At 39.2% G+C, this 21,421-nt stretch overlaps 1 protein-coding gene across 8 annotated transcripts in view; it reads right to left on the bottom strand.

Moving 5' to 3' along the window:
- The window catches only part of VAV3 (vav guanine nucleotide exchange factor 3), a 248,586-nt gene that overhangs the window by 12,292 nt on the left and 214,873 nt on the right, over positions 1 to 21,421 (bottom strand). For 7 of the 8 annotated variants that reach the window (XR_012160359.1, XR_012160360.1, XM_073356846.1 and 4 more), the window contains 5 exons: positions 17,443 to 17,508; positions 10,388 to 10,422; positions 8,043 to 8,159; positions 7,267 to 7,354; positions 3,324 to 3,453 (listed from right to left, as the gene is read on the bottom strand). Coding sequence is in view for 6 of the 8 variants with exons in the window: in XM_073356846.1 (XP_073212947.1) it covers positions 3,324 to 3,453; positions 7,267 to 7,354; positions 8,043 to 8,159; positions 10,388 to 10,422; positions 17,443 to 17,508 (436 nt within the window). In the remaining 2 variants the exon portion in view is untranslated. Of the gene's footprint in view, positions 1 to 3,323; positions 3,454 to 7,266; positions 7,355 to 8,042; positions 8,160 to 8,252; positions 8,317 to 10,387; positions 10,423 to 17,442; positions 17,509 to 21,421 lie in introns of those variants that run through there. The other variant, XM_073356853.1, reaches the window with a different exon arrangement.

Below are 21,421 nucleotides of genomic sequence, written 5' to 3'. Positions count from 1 at the left end.
AAAATCCGAACAGGTATTCATATAAGCAGAGCAGTGAAAAATGTCCATCTCAAACCTCCAGTCAATCTCAGATTGAAGTTGGAAGCTTGACATATTTAATTGCCGCAGCCTGTACTTGTGAAAATCTGGTGACCATGGGCTCAGTTAATGCACCCAGCTGGAAAACTGGCAAATCTCCTTCCCCTCAGTTTGTCATTCAGGGTCCCTCTCAACAGCTATCCCTTCTTATATGAGATGCCTTCAAAGGAGAGCAGGAGGTGGTCAGAGAGGAACTGGCTGAGTGAAGATTCCCCTTGGGGAATGAAGTAAATTCAACTCAAATGTCCAACAAATCTGCAGCAGCTGGTTTGCTTCCAAGTTGTAACCCTTGCTAACAAAATTCCAAGATACAAATTCTCTAACTGCTTTGCAGATCAAAATTGCAGGGTTCAGATACCCTAACTATGAGGGCATTCTAATGCCAACTTGGTGAAAACTAACAGGGCAGCTGTAAAACTAAAAAGCATGAGCTGCAGATGATCTGCCAACAATATTTGAGAGGGGCAGAGAAACCCTTTTCCTCTGGTGGCCTTGTAATCAAGCAGTGGATCACCCGAGAAAGGGACTTGAAGCAGCTCCTAGTGATCACCTAATAAAGGGGACTGCAACTTCATAAAAAGGGCTCGATTCAGTAGAAAAGGAGAGAGCGACAGACAAGGCTGTGCAGGGGAGAACAGGGTGAGGAAAATACTGGACCCCTGAAAAGTCACTGACCAAATCCCAAAGGACTGTGGGAGTAGTGAGGAAAGTGAGGTAGGGTTTTGTGTGCAGGTTTTGTTGTTTTTCCATCAACTGTACCAGTTGTGCTGTCTAAGAATAAGGTATGTTCATTTAGAAATTCCTTTGCAGAGTCTGTGTGTTACTTGCTTACACTGTCACAAAGTCCCCAAAAAGGGAAACAGTAAATCAGCTTCAGTGGAACTCAGAGCATGCAACAGCTACTGGCGAGGCTTGGGACAGCTGGAGCTATTTTCAGGGCCTGCCAAGACGGGTATCAGACATGGTATCTGTACCTGGTGTGTGTGCCTAGAGGCCCAAAGTCAGAGACTATACCTAAATTCTGCTGAGCCTCAAGAGAACACCAGACTCACGATTTGGGTCCAGTACTAAAGTCTGGAGTGTCCAGAAGGAAAAGCTCATTCAGATTTATAAAAACCTTCAAATCCATTAACCAAAGTGTCATCCAGGGTCAAACAATCTGCATTTTGTTCTCAGAGTTGTGGCAAAATATTAGGTTTTACATGGGGAATCTGAGAATTGAGAGACTTTTCATCAATTTGGCCTCAGGGGGAAATTTTCCAGTTTCCACCAGCAAATATAGTGGGAAAATGTTTGAATTTCAACATAGCAGAAAGCCAAGCCTGCCAAACCTCTTAAGTGGAAAATGCCCCACATTCATTTCTTTTGTTCTTCCATATAATCACTTTTGAACTCCTGTAATGGAGATTTTTATTTCTGGAGTGGAGTGAAGGAAGTGGAATATGCACTATATAAAATCTTGTATCCTGCAGGAATTTGCAACAGTTGTGCTATTTCTCCTGTACGTTAGTACTCTTCTATGTGATACAGATGCCTGCTTCCGTGCCTTCCTCCTATCAGCTGGTCTAAGTAAGAAGAGGCAGTGCTTTCTTTCTGCTCCTCTCAGAGAATAACTAAAATAAACACAAAGGTAAGGCAGGCAGGGTACACTCCCCTCATGCCAGTCAATGCCCTGGCACTCCATGCCAAGTAGGGGTGGGGAGAAAAGAGGACAGAGGTTGAGAGGGATGGTGAAGGGAAGGGAGATAGGATAATGGGGGAAAAAGATCATTCTCTGTTCATCTCTTTTCAAATAACTAGGAATAGACGTGAAGTCCTGAGAAAACATGGGATACAACAGGAGGGAGAAAACTCAAAAAACTCATAGGGTTTGTCTACACTACATTTAAACACCTGTGGCTGGCCCATATCAGCTGACTCAGGCTCACGGGGCTATAAAATTGCACTGTAGATGTTTGGGCTTGGGGAATTGGGAGGGCCCCAGAACTCAGGTTGCAGCCCAAGCCTGAACGTCTACACTGAAATTTTACAGCCCCATAGCCTGAGCCCAAGTCAGCTGACCCAGGCCAGCCATGCGTGTTTAATTGCATTGTATACACCCAGGGGAAACAATGAAAAAACAAGAGAAGAAAGAAAAGAGGAAACAGGATGATAGAAAGAAACACAAAGAAAAAACAATGAAAATGGATGAAAAATAATCTGAAAATAATGTGTCCTAAAATTCACCTAATGTTCCTGTTTTACCAAATAAAAATAAGAAATTCTCTTGGAAATTATATATGCATGTCCATGGAGTATAGATAAACAAGTGAAAATCCAAGAAGAAAACTAATAAGTGAAAATGATGAAATAGTCAAAATTATTTCCACAAGACACTGGGCTTGACTGTATCTTCATTAACAGCAGTCTTCATATTGTTGAAGTCATCATTAATTTTTATTTTCTTCTTCTTATCTGGTGCAGTGCAAAGATAAGGCCATTGCCTGAAACGCTGTGAAGTCTAATATTCTTGCAGGGAAAAATTAAATATTTTCAACAGACCACATAACAGTTGTTTTAAATAGCACTGAACTTCTAAAAAGACAACAACGCTTTTATAGACTTTCCCTTAAAATGGAAAGTTACATGTTCGTAAGAACAATATTACACATATTGTAGCTATTTACTCCAAAAATACATATAGTCTTTTAACAGGTATTTATATGGTATGTATTTTGAAAATTCTTTTAGAAGTGTTTTACAGGCTTGCAAATTATGGCCTTAAAAGAGAGGTGTAAAAAAACAAATGAGATGATTCAACAAATGACATATTACTTGAAAAACTGTGTGTCTCTTTGCTGAAACCCTAATTTAAAAAAATGCAGTTATATTAGATGACTGATCTATTTAAATCTCAATACTACATTAGAAATGGTTACTTATTTATGCATGTAACTGAAAACAGTGCCGCCTATGTAAACACCTGCAAAAACTAGGCAGACTCCAAATTAAATCTCCCACTTGCATTTCTAATAGATTTTTGAACACCAACCTGATTTTAAGTTTGGCAGCAAGGAAGTCTCACTAGACATGTTCATAAACCTGTTGGCAGATCTGATTATGCTTAGCTGTAGAAAAATCCTAGTTGAACGCATTACCATATTAATTGGTTACATGTCAAAAATGCAAAATGAAGATGTTTTAAATATCATTACGCTTTTAGTGTTTAAATGACAGCAAATAATATGTAAAATGATAATACTCACAGTTACTGCTTGCTTTATTACTCCTTTGTCCATCTGAATTTTCAGATGCCTTGTATGGAACCTGAAGAGTAGTATCCAAACTTCGGAAACCTTCTTTGAGAGAGTGGTGCTTGTAGTACTCTACAAGTTCCTTTGAGGAAGAGAGAGTAAAAAATGATTGGAAATTTAATTTGCATCCTTTTCAACAGTAAGATATACAGTTAATGATAGTTTGCTTAGATAGGTGATCTTATCATTAGACCTGAGCAAATAATTGATTTTTCAGTTTAGGGCCAAAAACAAAACAAAACAAAAAACACCCTGAAAATAAATGTATTTGGTTTCATCCAAGAAATGGAAAACCAAAAATATTTCACTTAGGTCAAACTGGCATTTTGTTTTCAAAATGTTGTTTTGACATTTTAAAAATCTTTTTTGCAAATGAAACTTTTTGCTGAATTTTACCTAGATTCATGAACAGTTTCGGTGCCCTGAAAAATGCAGTTTTGGTGAGTTTATTAGTTGCTGAAAAACTTTCACCCAGCTCTATTTATAATGGATAACTGCCCAGTAAATATACATAAAGCCATGTTACCTAAAATACCTACTCCCTGCATAGATGAGCTCAGCACCTTATCTGTATCACTACCTTCTATTTAGTAAGTTGTACTAGAGTTAGTAACGCTTTATAGGACAAAAAAAATCTTACTTCTCTATTTGAAAGGAGTATTTGCTCCTTTCAGTTAGGTTGATTAATTAATATTTGCCCTATGGAACAAAGGTAGAAGGGGAGGTCAGCTGCTTGCTAACTACTCACTGTACCTATCTTTACTTTCTCAGGTTTTTACTACAGTGATAAATAATGATCATCCACAAATCTTTTTCTGAAAACACAGACACCAGATAACAGTGCAAGCTTTATAATCAACAGGTGATTTCTTCTCAGGTATATGGACCATGTAAAGGTTTCAAGGTGATTTCATAAGATAACGTGCATTGTATCAGATGGCATCAGGAATAAACTCAAGAGTACACAGCGTTTCACATTCTCCATGGATCCAATCTGAGAATTTTCCATATATTTCATAAATGATTTGCCAAAATAGAATATGAAAGCAAAGGAGGTACAATACATGGAGGCCAGTGCATTCAGTTCTCATTGTAAATATGAAGGAACACCTCCAAACATTAAGAATTCATGATATTTCTATGCAGTATTCAACTCTAGTGTGCAACTCTTAAGGCTTGTCTACGTGGTGGGACAATGCGCACAACGGGTCTGTGATGTCTAAAGCACACTAACATACTGTGCATTAAGTAGTCCATGTAGACCCTATTGGTATGCATAAGATGTTCCTTATTGCACTTTAATGTATGTTTGTGAAAGTGCACTAGGGAACATTTAATGCACACCAGCAGGGTCTATGGAGACCAATAAATGAGCGACATGTTAGTGTGATTTAGAAATCATACCCCTGCGGTGCACATTACTGCGTAGACAAGTCCTTAGATCAGTCTATGGATTGGGTCGACAGATTTATGTGAATAAGTTCAGCACAGAGTTTGTCTACAGAGTAAGGAATGAGGGTAAATGTTGAGTAGGAAAATCAAAGCAAACACACTTTAGTTAATTATTCTGTTCCTTCAAGCATAGCATTTCGTTTTTCAAAATCAAATACAGTAATTCATTTATTGTAAACACTTAACTCCCATCACCAATTCATTCAATAATCCCATTTTGTTCTGCCATGTTTAAGTTTCCAAAAACTAAATCAACCAGGCCAAGCTTCAGTCCAAATAAGGAAAAAGCAATAATTTCATTCTGATTTACAAACAAGCCCCCCCAAAACCAGCCTATGCTCTCCTACAAAAATCTAAAGTGGTCCATGCTATAAATTAATTCCAATGAACAAAATGACCCTTAAAATTATTCACCCAAGATCTAGTGCACTAAATGTAAGTTCATGAAAACAGTCTTAATGGTAAACTTCTGAACTGAATTTTGGAGCTCTTCAGTCCCATGTTGTACAGTGTTGTATGTCTCAGTAGCTAGCTCAAAGGTAGAGTCTAAACCAAAAGTAAAATCCACACCTGCTTTTAGTAATTCACAATCACAGACCTCCAGGCACTACATGTAAACAGAAAAGCTAGGAACAAAAAGAAATATTTGGGCTTCTGTTATCTTACATTAACACAGCTGGCCATTACTCCAGCTAAGAATTTCTTTAGTATGTCAGCACTCCAGTATGTCCATTCTCTGGATATGCCCCCTTTGCTACAGACAAGGAGTGACCAAACTGTGGCTCACGAGCCGCATGTGGCTCTTTTACAGTTAAAGTGCACAACCTCCTCCATTCTCTACCTGTCAGACTTGGGTGGAGAGGGAAGGGAAGAGCTTGGGACCTCTGCCTTGCAATGGGGTGGTGGGGTAGGGGCTTCTACCCAATGGGGAGAGGGGCCTTGGGTTTCAGCACTGTGGGGCATACCTGCTGGGTTTTGGCACTTCAGCCAGAGTGGGGCTGAAGCCCCGAGCCCTAGCAGGTCCTGATGGGCCGAAGCCCCGAGCCCCGGCAGATGTGCCTTGGCTCTTGAACGTCTTAGCAGAGGGGGTGGAGGGGTCAGTAAGTTTGGCCATCCCTGCTATAGAGAGACACAACGCTGTTTATACAGTGTTGAGAGTGCCATGATAGATAAGACACAGCATTTATTCTATATACACCAGACATTATGAACAGGGTTAGACAGAGCTCGTCCCAACAGGGTTAGCCAACACAAAACTGACAATGCCAGAAACCACTTAGAGCAGGGGTCGGCAACCTGCGGCACGCGTGCCAAAGGTGGCACAGAAGCTGATTTTTAGTGGCACTCTGCTGCCAGCTGGGGTCCCAGCCGCCAGCCCTGCTCAGCCCGCTGCCTGCCTGGATGAACGGAATCCCAGGCCAGCAGTAGGCTGAGCGCAGCTGGCAGCTGGGACCCGGGCTGGCAGGAGCCGGCAGATGGACCCCCGGCCCGCTGCTGGTCTGGGGTTCCGGCCGCCGGCCCCTTGCCAGCCAGGGTCCCAGCCGCCAGCCCCACTCAGCCTGCTGCCGGCTTGGATAGACGGAACCCCGGGCCGGCAGCGGGCTGGGCAGGGCTGGCAGCTGGGACCCCGGCTGGCAGGAGCCGGCGGATGGAACCCCGGACCAGCAGCAGGCTGAGCGACTCAGCGTGCTGCCGGTCTGGGGTTCCGTCTGCCGGCCCCTGTAAATGTAAAATGTATTACTGGCACGCGAAACCTTAAATTACAGTAAATAAATGAAGACTTGGCACACCACTTCTCAAAGGTTGCCAACCCCTGACCTAGAGTCTTATCAACACTATTACTTACATGGTAAGAGTAGAACCAGTGGTAGCAACAATAAGAAAAACCTCTTTGGGTAGAGACAACCTGAGCACCAGACTGTGCTTAACAGGCACTAGCCTTCACGGATGGGTGACAGAAAAACAAAATTTCTCTACCAGGGTAGCATAGTCCCTGTTAGCGCAGCCCAGGAAACAGGCTGGACAATGTCCCCTGACAGCTAAGGCTTCTTAGATGTGCGGGGGTCATTGTCCAGCCTATGCCCTATCCTTTTTGGGGTGGTTAGCATGAAGAGGAATACTACCAGGGAGTAATCTCTGCTCTCAGGAGAATGCAGAGACTTCACTAGTTGCTGACCAGGTACAGGTTTCTTCCTCTCTCAAGCACGTCACTGCAGGGGCCCCAAGCTGGCTCTAACTTTACATATAAATATTTTTAAGCATACACCATCTTCATTGACATCTAAGACTGAACATCACAAATATATAAAGCAATGATGGACATGATTCTAACCTGAAAGTACTTCTGCATACCACATTTCTGCAAATCTAGAGAACCAGCATTTACTTTAACAGCAATAGTTACATGGGAATTGCACACTGAAAAAACCTAATCAATACTTACCATTAAACTTTTAAATTTTTTATTTTCTGCAATGTGAAAAAAGCCATCTCTTGTTAAAATCTTGATGTGTTTCACTTCGTTATTATACCTGTGGGCAATTAATAACTTATGAATATAAATGTGTTTTTAAACAGTGGCAATCAATAATTACCTGAGGGTATACCCCAAAACACTATATGAATAAATTCTTAAGACAAAATGTATATCCAGGCCAATACACAGTTGACATCTAATTAACCAAATATATTTATTAGTGTATGAATGAAGATGTAGCCTGTATTCAGAAAAAAAAAGTTACTTCTAATTAGGGGGTCCCATCTATTGCTTGCTTTCAAGTTCATACTGAGGATCGATGTGGAAACAAACAAGACTCTCTTTAGTAATTTATGCTGATAGAACACACTCTACTGAAATGTATTTGCTAACGCACTCTTTACTGCAATGTCCGAGAAGCTAAAGACTTGAACAGACTCACCTTAACATCAACAGGAGCTGAATCAGAAGTAAACAATTGCCCGTTAGTATGCAACAGGCCACTGTAAACTGGTATCTTTCCATTAACTTCAGTGGAGCTATGCGGATTTACACTTTTTGTCCTATATGCCTGAAATACTTTTCTAGCAACTGATATTTTTATGTACTAAGTGACAGGATATTATATGATTATTTAAGAAGCAATGAGATTCATGATTTTCTGTATTATTGATTACAAACATCTGCCTATGCAATAAAGAAAACAGGAAGTCTATTTCTGTTAAAGTGCTTGTCCCACTTACTTAATGCTAATTGCGTATTCTCCTGACTCTTTGGTCCTGTGTCGCACCAGGTAAGTTCTATTTACCCTGTTAATAAGTTCACTTTCAGCTTGCAGCCTCTCCATTGCTCCTGCATACCTGTAAGGAAAGCAAATAAATACTAGCCATGCTCATCTTTGAAACTGTGCAGTAGGTCTTTCCAACATGCAGTTTAATGTTCCAATATTTTACATGATATGGTGAATGAAAGATACATCAAAAGCTCCTGGTAAATGAACTGGATTTCAAGGTTGTGCTGGAAAATAATAAAAAGCACAGAAATTTATAATTAATAGTAAAATGTGCAGTACACTCTCCCACTTTTGGGCACAAAGGACTATGGCTTCTATTCAGAAAAGCACTGAAGCACAAGATTAAGTTCATCCCTGTTTAGGAAAGCACTTATGCATGTGTTAACTTTTAGGCTAGGTCTACACTATGGACCTTACAGCAGCACAGCTGTACCACTGCAGGTGTGCCACTTTAAGGTCTCCCATGTAACCGCTCTTTGCCAGCAGGAGAGAGCTCTCCTGCTGGCATAATTAAACCACCCCCAATAAGCGGCATTAGCTATGTTGGCACCAGCAATTTTGGCACCAGCAATGTCGGTCAGGGGTGTGTTTTACCGTCAAAAGTGGTAGTGTACTGTAGACAAAACCTTAAACACCCCACTGACTTCGAAAGCACTTAAGCACATACTGAAGTACTTTGCTGAACTGGGGCCTATACTGAAAATGTAATTAAAGGGTGGCCTGGATCAGGTGGTGGAATTTACTTATTTGAAATATTTTGTATCACAAACTTAAAAGCTTGGGCCTGATACAACACTATATTATACCAGTCTCGTACTAGTGAAACTTCACTGACTTCAGGTGAAGTTGGTATAACAGACTGGAGAATCAGGCAGCTGATGCACTAATACTGTTCTTAAACAAACAAAAATAATTTCATTTGATTCATATTTATTTATTTTACTCTAAAGGTTAAAATTTAAATGTGCAGACTAAACCCTAACAGATTAGATTCAAAATCTACTTCAGCCCTAAACTATGGCCAGGTCTGAAACGACTGAGACAAAAGATTCCAGAAGGGTCTGCCTGCAGAGATCTGCTTGCAGAATTGGGGCCTAAATTTTTAACTGTGGAAAAAATGTGCATTTATTAAAATGAAATAATTGCTTATTTTTACTTTTTAAAACCAGAATAATTTCAGTCAATATTAGGAACCAGTACTGTGCACAATTTTTTAAAATGAATACATTTTACGTTAGCTATAAATCCATTCATATAACTATAATACAGTAAGTTTCTTAATCCAGTTGTATATATAGTTACACTACTTAATCCATCATTAAACAAAACTTTAAATATCACAAAAAACTTCAAACTTCTACTTTGGGGCGGCTTTTAGTTTTTAAAGGAAGTATCAGAGAGGATTTTCTTCAAATTATCACAAAATATGAGCTCCCACGCTGAGACTTTTTAAGGCAAGTTTCAGCCTAAGGCAATTTCCCACGTTCAAGTTACAAATGCTTAGAAAATTAAGTTTGATCCTGAAAAGGCACAAAGAACCTCAGCTTTAGTATTGTGAACACAATGCTATTTTTGTCCTCTCTTCTGTCAAAACTATAAGGAGCAGAATTGAAGCTTGAATCAAATTAAAAACAGCAACTTTTCCCCTTTGGGATTTTATTCACTGGCTATGAAAGCTAAGTGTTTGTTTGGGTCAGTGGATCTGATTCTGATCTCACTTACTGCAACCCAGTAGAAATCAGGAATAAATTTGTAAAACCAGTGTGAAAACAGAATCAGTCACTGTGCATTTATAATCTTTTTAAGTCAAACTCACTCCAGAGCAGAGGGTTCACACTACACTATGATTCACTTTGACAGTGGTTGTGGAGTCGATACATTATCCATTTACATCACTTAATAGATTGCTTTTCTGTCAAACAAAATTTCAGCAGAATTATTCACAAAACAAAATGTCACTTTCTTCATTTTGTTTAGCCACTTAAAATGTAGGATCTTCTTGCATGATTCATGTTGTACTGACTTTTTGTTATACCACTTTAGAGACCTCTGGGATACAGACTGTGTATATATATAGACTTGTGAACAAAATGTCAAAATCATTAAGCACATTATTATATGAGAAATGCTTTTAGGCAGTGCATATTCAGTTTTGTTTTCCAAAACTGCTACACAATACCTTCTTCAGAAGCCAAGAAAGGTTAAAGCAATTTAAATTAGATTGTGATAAACACAGTTCTCTCTCTATGCCTGTCTATTTCAACATGATTTTTATAGGACTAGTCCAGGACTCACCATGGTTGGCAAGAGTAGTCTACTGGTTTAGGCACCTAGGGTATAAAAAGACATCATAGAATATAATTATTTAAAGAATATTTTTCGAATTGACTCGCAAATTAGGTAGCACTGATCTAATGACCAAATACCCTACATCACACTGGGGAGATAAGAATCATATTGATTACATTTCTTCATCTATTAGTCTACTTTATTCAGAATAAATTCATAAAGTGTGAATACCCTGTATAGGTCTGAAAACAGGACAGAATATTAAGCTTATGTATTTTATTGTTGTTGTTGGGAGAGTTTTTTTTAATTTTCGACAGATAAGTGCTACAAATCCCATATATATTTTAATCTATCTGAAATGGATTTTGGCAGTACTTCCACTCTCATTTCATCCATAAAATGTTCATCTAATAGGGTATATTGTTGCAATGCATCATTAAAGTGTGCAACTGAATGTACAATGATGCACACTAAATTCACTAAGTGCTTTTTGAATTAGATTGCCTTGAAAAGGCACTATTCTTAGTTGAAGTAAAAGCTTAGGTGGTATGTTATATAATCTCTTGAGATGATTAACTGAATAATCCATACATTTCTGAGGTATTGTATGAATTTATTAATACATTTGCATGAAACAAGTTTTACTCTTATACTTGGATTTAAATAGGAACACATTTTGAAAGGACAACTGCTTTATTTAATTTTCAAATAGTTTAAAATAAACTAAAATTAAACATACAAAAAAGGATAGTATATATATGCATATATAATATGGGAATTGAATGAATATTTCCACAGCTGACTTCCATGCTCCCCACCAACAGTTACTAAAATCCCTGAGACCCTCTTGGAGGGCACAAGTTTGGCTAGCTTGAACTTACCAACCTGCATAGTGTTGATTTGCTTCCAACCCTTGTGATCCAAACTGTAAGGTTCAGGTTCTGAGCTGACCTTTGCAGAGTTCACAGAGCCTGGCTTACTGCCCTTCGCATATTGTGTGATTGCAATTTTTCCTCCTAAGTGTTTTTGCAAAAGGTATTTTGGACAGATAACCAGCCTAGTACTCTTATTTGAATGCATCTGAATCTATGATTTTAATGCTGACAATCTCTCTTACATCATCACCAAAAAGTGTATTTTCCCCAAAGCACAAAGGAGCCACTAGTGTGAATTTGTTGTCAATATGTTAAAGAGTTCTGCTCTAAGAATAGTGTGACCTATTTATTTGCATGATAATAAATCTCCCAACCAGGAAGCAATCAGACTAGACAGAGAGATTGGGGGAGAGAGGGAAAGAGTTAACCAGAACAATGGAAGGCTTCTGTAAAATGCAAAGAGATCAGGAATGGAATTATTGCTAGCCAAATGTCAGTATATGTTGTAAGAGAACAAGGAGGAGAGTGGCTGTGAATCTATAATGGATTCCAAAGCCATGACAGCCTAAACAAATTCAAAAAGTATACTGTCCATTTGTAACACCGTAGCATCAAAGCTTAGATACAACAGACCTGGGCTGGGATTTAGTTGGTGACACATTCTCTCATATCCCTACACGAACATCTGACAAGTATTAGGAAAATAAAGCAGCATTATATCAGAACGAAACCAGCTAGGCCGTTCCTACCAACGGCTTGTTGATAGAGCTCAGGCATCATTCCCACCTGGCTGAGAGACGGTCTAAACGTTAAAAATGCTAACAGCTAGCACTCCTACTTTCCTATCATTAGTGAAGCTGCTCCACTCAAAAAATGTAAGGATAAAAACCCACTGTATATAAAGCCAGTCTTTATATGTAAGATACTTCTGTAATTATGTTAGCCTACAGAATTTTACATTTTGAATGTTTTGTATTGTTAGAATAAAGTTTGGAAAGTAGTTCAAATTACTTGATGTGAGTATACCAGTGGCAGGACAGTAGTGGCAATTAGGAAGACCACTACCCTCCCTGTATATTGGCTTACAGTCCTATATTGGATGGAATCTGAAATTCTAAATTGGTTTGGCTCATCTATCAGAGCAGGTCATTTTGGTTGCAGACAGCTAGAACATCAGCAATCATTAATCCTTTTCAACCCTGAGTGTGTTGAGTTGTAAAATAAAGATTGCCCATTGCAGAGAAAAAAGAAAACAATCAAACATTGTACTAGAAGCTGTTGGCTTGCACTGTATTATACATCCAAATCAAAGCAACCGCAATGAGAAAACTGAACAAAAGACATCTGTAATTTTCACTCCATGCATCTGAAGAAGTGGTATTTTACCCACGAAAGCTTATGCCCAAATAAATCTGTTAGTCTTTAAGATGCCACCGGACTCCTTGTTGTTTTTATGATATAAAAATGTCTGCAGACAAATACTGCATATTGCAAGAAGAATAAAGCATTTATAGGTATAGCTTAGAAGGGACTGGAATTTCATATTCTCGAACTCAGCAGTTTTTCATGCAATATTCATTCCTAAAGCCTTTTGATATATGTATTTTATGCTGATTCTGGGCATTTTTATATTGGCCAGTTGTAAAGATGGTTACACTTAATAATAATAGTACAAGTTATAATACGTTAAAAATCTGATAGATGTTTTGGTATCTTTAAACTGCATCATTTGTCAGAATAAGATGTTTATATTTTGCCCTTCCAGTTTAGCAGTGGTAGAGAATCAATTCATCTTTTTCATCAGTTTATGCCTCTGGTTGCTAACATGTCATGAATAATATTTATTCATACTGTAAAATCATGCTATTTTCATTCAATCCTCCGCTTAATAGTATATTTCTAAATTTAGCAGAAAGCTATGTCACTAGACACTAAGTAATCTTCATGTTGCCTTGGTAGCTTTAACAGAAGAGTTTTTCCTTAACTATGTGAGTTTCCCACTTTAAACTACAGTAGTACTCTTTCAAAATGAGCTGATTTTTCCCAATAAATAAATATGGTCTCTAAGGTGCCACAAGTACTCCTTTTCTTTTTACAGTATTTACAGTAGACCCCTGTATTTATCTTAAGTGCTGCCCTAGAGTGGTGTTTCCAGATCCACAGGGCAGCTCCAGTGACTGACACTTGCTAAAGGCATGTGCTGACTGTGCCCAACAACATCCAGCATGACTGTGAGACACTAAACCGCCACAACCTTTATGCTTAATAAAATATGGTAATAGGGTTACAAAAAACGTTAAGCTTTATTACATAACATTTTTATGAGCAGTATATTCTCTTTAACGGGCATCTGCTTTGTCACTCTGTTTAACAGAACTAAGGCTATGTCTACACTGGCATCTGAACGACAAAACCTGATAAACAGTGGCTACGCTTTTCAGAGTAGCAGCCGTGTTAGTCTGTATCCGCAAAAAGAAAAGGAGGACTTGTGGCATTTGTTAGTCTCTAAGGTGCCACAAGTCCTCCTTTTCTTTTAGTGGCTACACTGCGCGCCTTTTAGCAGCACAGCTGTAGTGACACAGCTGTGTCGCTAAGAGCTGCGTAGTGTAGACATAGCCTTAAATTTAAAGTAACAATGGAATGATAAGTATCTCTGTGAATAGGATTGTGAGATGATAATTAGGGCTGTCAAGCGATTAAAAAAATGAATCGCGCGATTAATCGCACTGTTAAACAATCATGGAATATTATTTAAATATTTTTGGGTGTGTTCTACATTTTCAAATATATTGATTTCAATTACAACACAGAATACAAAGTGTACAGTGCTCGTTTTATTTTTTTATTACAAATATTTGCACTGTAAAAAACAAAAGAAATAATATATTTCAATTCACCTAATACAAGTACTGCAGCGCAATCTCTTTATAATGGAAGTTGAACTTACAAATGTAGAATTATGTACAAAAAATAACTGCATTCAAAAATAAAACAATGTAAAACTTTAGAACCTACAAGTCCACTCAGTGCTACTTCAGCCAATTGCTCAAACAAGTTTGGTTACAATTTGCAGGCGAGGCTGCTGCCTATGTCTTGTCTACAATGTCACCTGAAAGTGAGAACAGGCGTTCGCATGGCACTGTTGTAGCCGGCGTCGCAAGATATTTACATGCCAGATGTGCTAAAGATTCATATGCCTCTTCATGCTTCAACCACCATACCAGGGAACATGTGTCCATGCTGATGACGGGTAGTCGTAACCATAAGTGTATCCTAAAATTCCTCCTTACCTGTAAGGGGTTAAGAAGCTCAAATAACCTGACCAAAGGAACCAATGGGGACAAAACATACTTTCAAATCTGGGGTGAGGGAGAGGCTTTGTTTTGGGTTCTTTGTTTCTGTGTTCATTCGCTCTTGGGACTAAGAGGGACCGGACACTAATCCATGTCCTCCGAACCATTCTGAACCAGTCTCTCATATTACAGAAATTGTAAGTACAGCCAGACAAGGCGTATTAGTTTATCTTTGTTTTCTCAACTTGTGAATTTTCCCTTTGCTGGAGGGAGGTTTATCCCTGTTTTGTTGTAACTTTGAAACTAAGGCTAGAGGGGGTTCCTCTGTGTTTTGTGCATCTTTTGTTACCCTATAAAGTTATCTTCCAACCTGATTTTACAGAGGGGATTTTTACCTTTTCTTTTCTTTTTTAAATAAAATTCTTCTTTTAAGAACTGATTGATTTTTTTTTTCAGCATCCAAAGATCCAGAGATTTGGGTCTGTGTTCACTTTGTAACCAATTGGTTAGGATACTATTCTCAAGCCTCCCCAGGAAAGGGGGTATAAGGGCTTTGGGGGATATTTTGGGAGAACAGGAACTCCAAGCAGTCCTTTCCCTGATTCTTTGTCTAAATCACTTGGTGGCAGCAGCATACTGTTCAAGGAGAAGGTGGAATTTGTGCCTTGGGAAAGTTTTTAACCTAAGCTAGTAAAAATAAGCTTAGGGGGTCTTGCATGCGGCTCCCCACATCTGTACCCCAGAGTTCTGAGTGGGGAAGGAACCCTGACATGGGTTCTGCTCAATAACAATCCAAAGCAGTGTGGACCGACGCATGTTCATTTTCCATCATCTGAGTCAGATGCCACCAGCAGAAGGTTCGTTTCCTTTTTTGGTGGTTCGGGTTCTGTCGTTTCCGCATCAGAGTGTTGCTCTTTTAAGACATCTGAAAGCATGCTCCACACCTTCTCCCTCTCAGATTTTGGAAGGCACTTCAGAGTCTTAAACTCTGGGATGAGTGCTGTATCTATCTTTAGAAATCCCACATTGGTACCTTTTGTGCATTTTGTCAAATCTGCTGTGAAAATGTTTTTAAAATGAACACATGCTGGGTCATCATCTGAGACTGCTGTAACATTAAATATATGGCAGAATTCAGGTAAAACAGAACAGGAGATATACAATTCTCCCCCAAGGTGTTCAGTCACAAATTTAATTAATGCATTATTTTTTTAACAAGCATCAGCAGCATGGAAGTATGTCCTCTGGAATGGTGGCCGAAGGGGCATATGAATGTTTAGCATATCTGGCATGTAAATACCTTGCAACACCCGCTACAAAAGTGCCATGTGAATGACGCTTCTCACTTTCAGGTGACATTGTAAATAAGAAGCAGTCAGCAGTATCTCCCATAAATGTAAACAAACTTGTTTATCTTAGCAGTTGGCTGAACAGGAGGACTGAGTGGACTTGTAGGCTCTAAAGTTTTACATTGTTTTGTTTTTGAGTGCAGTTATGTAACAAAAAAAAATCTACATGTGTAAGTTACACTTTTACAATAAATAGATTGCACTACAGTACTTGTATGAGGTGAATTGAAAAATACGGTTTCTTTTGTTTATCATTTTTACAGTGCAAATATCTGTAATCAAAAATAATAATATAAAGTGAGCACTGTGCACTTTGTATTCTGTGTTGTAATACAAATCAATATATGTGAAAATGTAGAAAAACATCCAAAAATATTTAATCAATTGGTATTCTATTGTTTAACAGCGCGATTAATCACGATTAATTTTTTTAATCACAGTTATTTTTTTTTAGTTAATTGTGGGAGTGAACTGCGATTAATCAACAGCCCTAACTATAAATGGTAAAAGATATGTTGATCTGCTGTTAAACAATATTATGATGTATTACTAATGTAGAGATTTATTTTGGAGCTAAGGTTTGATCTAAACCTTAAAGGCCTATCATAATGTGTCAAAACAGTTGTATCCATTAAAAGGTGACTCTACCTAATAACAATACCACCATGATGACATCTTGAATGTTGTAATCAAAGTAGATTTATTAATAGAGTTGAATTTAGTTGTGAACCAAGTTAAAGCACGTTTACAGCAAAACAAGGAAGCCTTTTAACCATTGTATTATTTTGGTTTAATACCAATGTAACTCCACTGATTTCAATGATTTCAATGCTATATTAAATCTGGAGTAACATGATCCAAAGTATTATGGAAAGACACAATGAAGGAGTGCATAATATATTAACATGCTCATACAAAATTATGAGTACGTACTGTAAATTAATTTTTCTTATTATCCTGCTGCAGTTCTTAGTATTTTGAGAGTATTTGTCTTCTTAACACAAAACACAGGCAGGTCAAAGCATATAGGGACGCAGAAGTATGTTGAAAGATCCGGTTGGAGGGTTTATTTATTCGTTTGTTCTTTATTCTATTTTTACTTTTAAAGGTTTTTTTTTAAAACTCACTATTTATGGTGTAATCTCTCTCTGTAACCCAGAGTGACTGGGAAACAGATTAAAACCACAGCATTTTCATCTCATTGTAAAAAAGCTAACAGCTTTACTGCACAATATATTTGTTCTGGAGTCTGATTGTATTTATCTGAAAACTCTTTAGACAATTTAATTTATTAAACTCCCAAAAGTTAAAATCTGTCTCTTGAGCATGTTTCCTTAACATTTATAGTTTAAATCCAATAACCAAATGCATTAGAATGTTATATTTTTAAACATTGAATGTAGCATACAAACACAAGGAAACTAAAATAATGCTTCCCACAAGGCAGGATTAACGAAACCCTGGTACGAACCAGGCAACTTTTCCTATGAATGTTCCTCAGGAAACTATTATACTGACAAACACAATTAAACATTTGTACTTACGCATGGGCAAGGCTTTACGACATCACTTGGAAAGTAGCCAAGCTCCCCTGTGACTAGATTTCTACCCTAGAAATAGACAAAAAGTTCCCATTATGAGCAAATGACTGTGTAGATTGGAAGCAATCTTGTATGCACAGGGATTCATTTAAATAAACATACAGTAAAAGTTCTAAAATTCAATGCCAGTCTTACTCAAATTTTGTAAAGTAATAATTTCTTGACTTCTGTAACTAAGTAATAATTACAAATGGTTAAATCTGAGTGGTCTGGTAGATAGGTGAGAGGATTGGACTCAGGAGATCTGGGTTTTAGTCCCAATTCTGTCACTGACTCATGTGGTTAAATCTTCATTGCAGAGCTAATTCGAGTTAACTACTCTGAAGTGTGAGCAACCATGCTGCGAAGTAACTCTTGAGCTGCACAGTGTGATTGTATTAGGGCCTGTCTACAAGGGAAGGTTTCAGAGTAGCAGCCGTGTTAGTCTGTATTCACAAAAAGAAACGGAGTACTTGTGGCACCTTAGAGACTAACTGCTGTAGCTCACGAAAGCTTATGCTCAAATAAATTTGTTAGTCTCTAAGGTGCCACAAGTACTCCGTTTCTTTCTACAAGGGAAGTTAGTGAGCAGCAAGCTGGTTAGCTTAGCACACTTCAAAGCATATTAACCTAAAGCACACAGAGGCACTTCTGATGCATGGTAAGATTGTCCACAGGCAGATAAATGCAGAGTTGCTAGTGCTCTAAATTAGACTAGGCCCAGCATTCTTAAACATGGGTGCCTAAAGTTAGGCTCTTAAATGCATATTTAGGCACTGAAGTCCAGATTGTTAAAGATATTTAGGCAATTTAAGATGCAGATAGGTGCCTAGTGGGATTTTTGAAAGTGCCTGGGTGCCTAACTCCCATTGAAATTAATGCACCATCATAAACCATCATTCATAAATTGAAAACAAGGGTGGAGCTGGATGTAAAAAGGAGCCGAATTAATGAGTATTCTTGAAAAATTGGAAGTTTTCTTGAGTTGAAGTGCCCTAAGCATATTCAAAGGGAACGTTATCTTCCTGGGAAGATTGCTATGCAATTTATCACACCCAGGTAATGATCACAGCAATTGTCACCTATTCCAAATAGACAGAAACTGTCTGATTATTTTGGTGTTATTCAGACTCTTTAGGCTTTTATGGAGGGGAGTCCTGTGCGACATGCAGTAATGGAAAAGATTTCACAAGTAGTAGGATCCCAGTGGAAGACTTTGAAGTCACTATCAAACACAAAATGGGCATACAGAGCAGAAGCAGTGGCTGCTGTAAAACAAAACTACTCCATCATTTTACAAGCTTTACAAGAGATTATCGAAACAACTCGCCTTGCTGATGCTAAAATAAAAGCCAGGGGACTTATCCATGAACTAAATTCATTCAGGTTCATCTTTGTCCTTCACATGATGCACCCTATTCTCCAGATGGTGGTAAAAGTGAGTAAGGCTCTTCCAACTCCAGTTCTCAACTTACTTACTGCAATGACAGGGGTGAAAAGCTTGTGTAACTGTTTGGCTGCGATGAGAAGTGGCCCAGAATATTTTCAATCTATTTTCAATGACAGTGTGAAAATGTGTGTAGAGAATGATATATTGATTCCCCCAGTTAAGAAGAGAAAAACGTTCACTCGTTTTGATGACGCGTTTGAGTCCCAGCATTGCTTTGATACAAAAGAGACGCAGGAGAGAATAACTTCATTTTACCTACTCCTAGACTCAATGATTACCGGCATTGACCAGCAATTTGAACAGGAGACTTGTAAAATTGTGACTGCAATGGGAAAACTGCTGAGCTTAGACATTGGCAGGGACGATATGAGAATCATTGCCAACAAATTTAAAGTGTCCTTGGATGAGTTGGAAGCTGAAGTCGGATTGCTTCGGGGTTATGACGGATCTGTTCCTAAAGGTAGCACTACGAACACCACCAGAGTGTGGCTTGACTGGCTAAAGGAATTGGATCAGTCTTCCACGTTCCAGGCCTTTTATAAATCTATGCAATGCTTTGCAGTCTTATCTGTTACAAGCTGTTCATGTGAAAGAGTCTTTTCAAAACTAGCACATGTAAAAAACAAACTAAGAATGTCCCAACAGCACCTCGACTTACTCATGATTTTGTATATTGAACAAGAATTTGCTTCATCAGTTAATTACAATGATGTGATCGAGGAATTTAAGTCCCTAACACCTGGTGAGTGACGTCTCATTCTCTAGGACAGAAAGATGAAGAAACCTTAATCTGCTTTGGTCAATTTGGCTTAGTGCATTAACTGGTTAAAGATCATAAAAATTGACTGTATCTTTGTATACGCCTGGTTATCACTACAGGAAAAAATTGGTATTTTGTGTCTCATTTTTTAAGTTTGTATTTTTTAAGTAAAGTTTAGTTGTTAATTTTAAAAAAATAAGTTTAGTTAAGTTTTAGTTTCTTTAATTTGTTTGATGAATAAAAATAATGTCCTTTATGATTGAGTATTCAATAAATGTTCGCTTTAAAAAAAAAAATTCCCTGGATGCACACCCGAATGAAATGTGCTGTGCACACCTATGACACTCATACATTCTTATGAAATGTAACAAGAGATCCCATTGTCAGTGGACATCCTTGCATGTGAATTAGTATACAAGAAGTCTTCCCACCAAATTCAAATTGCTGTGGGATGCATCCACAAGTGCCAGAGCAGCCCTGTGAGGTCACTAGTAAGAGCCATCCACTTCTCAAAACATAATCCTATGTGGCAGCTGTTAGAAAATACTGAATCTTTAATGCCAAACACCATACTTCTAACAAGGCGGCACATGATGTGACTTCAGGTACTGGTTGCACTGCCTAATGGTGAAAGCATAACATTGGAAGTCAAAAGTTCTGAACTGTTTTATGACTCTGAAGACAATATTTAACTTCTCTGTGCCTCAGTTTCCTTATCTGTAAAATGGAGATAACACATATTTAACTCAAAGAGAGTCATTAGCATTTGCTAAGCTCTATCAAATCCTTCCTTGGAAGATGTTAGATAAGTACAAAGCTCTAATATTGCTATTTCCTATAGTACTTCTAAAACTCATTTAAACAGAGGAAAATTCTGCACCACTGGCTAATTGACATCTGGCTCAAAATTCAGAAGGCACAATGGTAGCTTTGCTGTAAGTGAGATGAGTGAAGGGGGTGCCCTAGGGTTGCCAACTTTCCGAATGCAGAAAACTGAACACCCTTGCCCAGCTCTCTACCCCGCCCCACCCTACCCTGACCTTCTCTGAGGCCCCGACCCCACACTTACTTCATCCCTCCTCCTTCCAATGCTTGCTCTCCCCCACCCTCACTCACTTGCTCATTTTCACCGGGCTGGGGTACGGGAGGGGGTGAGGTCTCTGGCTGGGAGTATGAGCTCTGGGCTGGGGCCAGGAATGAGTGTTTCAGAGTGGGGGGGGGGCTTCTGGGCTTGGGCAGGGAATTGGGAGGTGAGGGAGGGTAAGGGCTCCAGCTGGGGGTGTGGGATCTGGGGTGGGGCTGGGGATGCAGGCTCTGGGCTGGGACTGAGCTGTTTGGAGTTGGGGGGCGGGTGCAGGCTCTGGGAGAGAGTTTGGGTGCAGAAGGGGGCTCAGGGCTGGGGCAGGGGTTTGTGGTGCAGGAGAGGGTTCCAGGTGCGGGCTCCGGGTGGCGCTTACCTCAGGTGGCTCTCGGAAGCAGCAGGTATTTCCCTCCGGCTCCTAGGAGGAGGTGTGCCAACCAGCTCTACATGCTGCCCTTGTCCGCAGGCACCGCCTTCTGGCCGCAGAGCCAGCGCTCGAGGCGGGTGCAGCGGGCAGAACCCCCGTGGGGCTGCACCTCCACCTAGGAGCTGGAGGGAAATGCCGGCCATTTCCAGGAGCCTTGCAGAGCCAGGGCAGACAGGAAGCCTGCCTTAGCCCCGCTGCACTGCCAACTGGACTTTTAACGGCCCA

The sequence above is a fragment of the Lepidochelys kempii genome, chromosome 8 (assembly GCF_965140285.1).
Source record: "Lepidochelys kempii isolate rLepKem1 chromosome 8, rLepKem1.hap1, whole genome shotgun sequence".
Taxonomy (NCBI): Eukaryota; Metazoa; Chordata; order Testudines; family Cheloniidae; genus Lepidochelys; species Lepidochelys kempii.
This window is presented reverse-complemented; position numbering and strand designations above follow the sequence as displayed.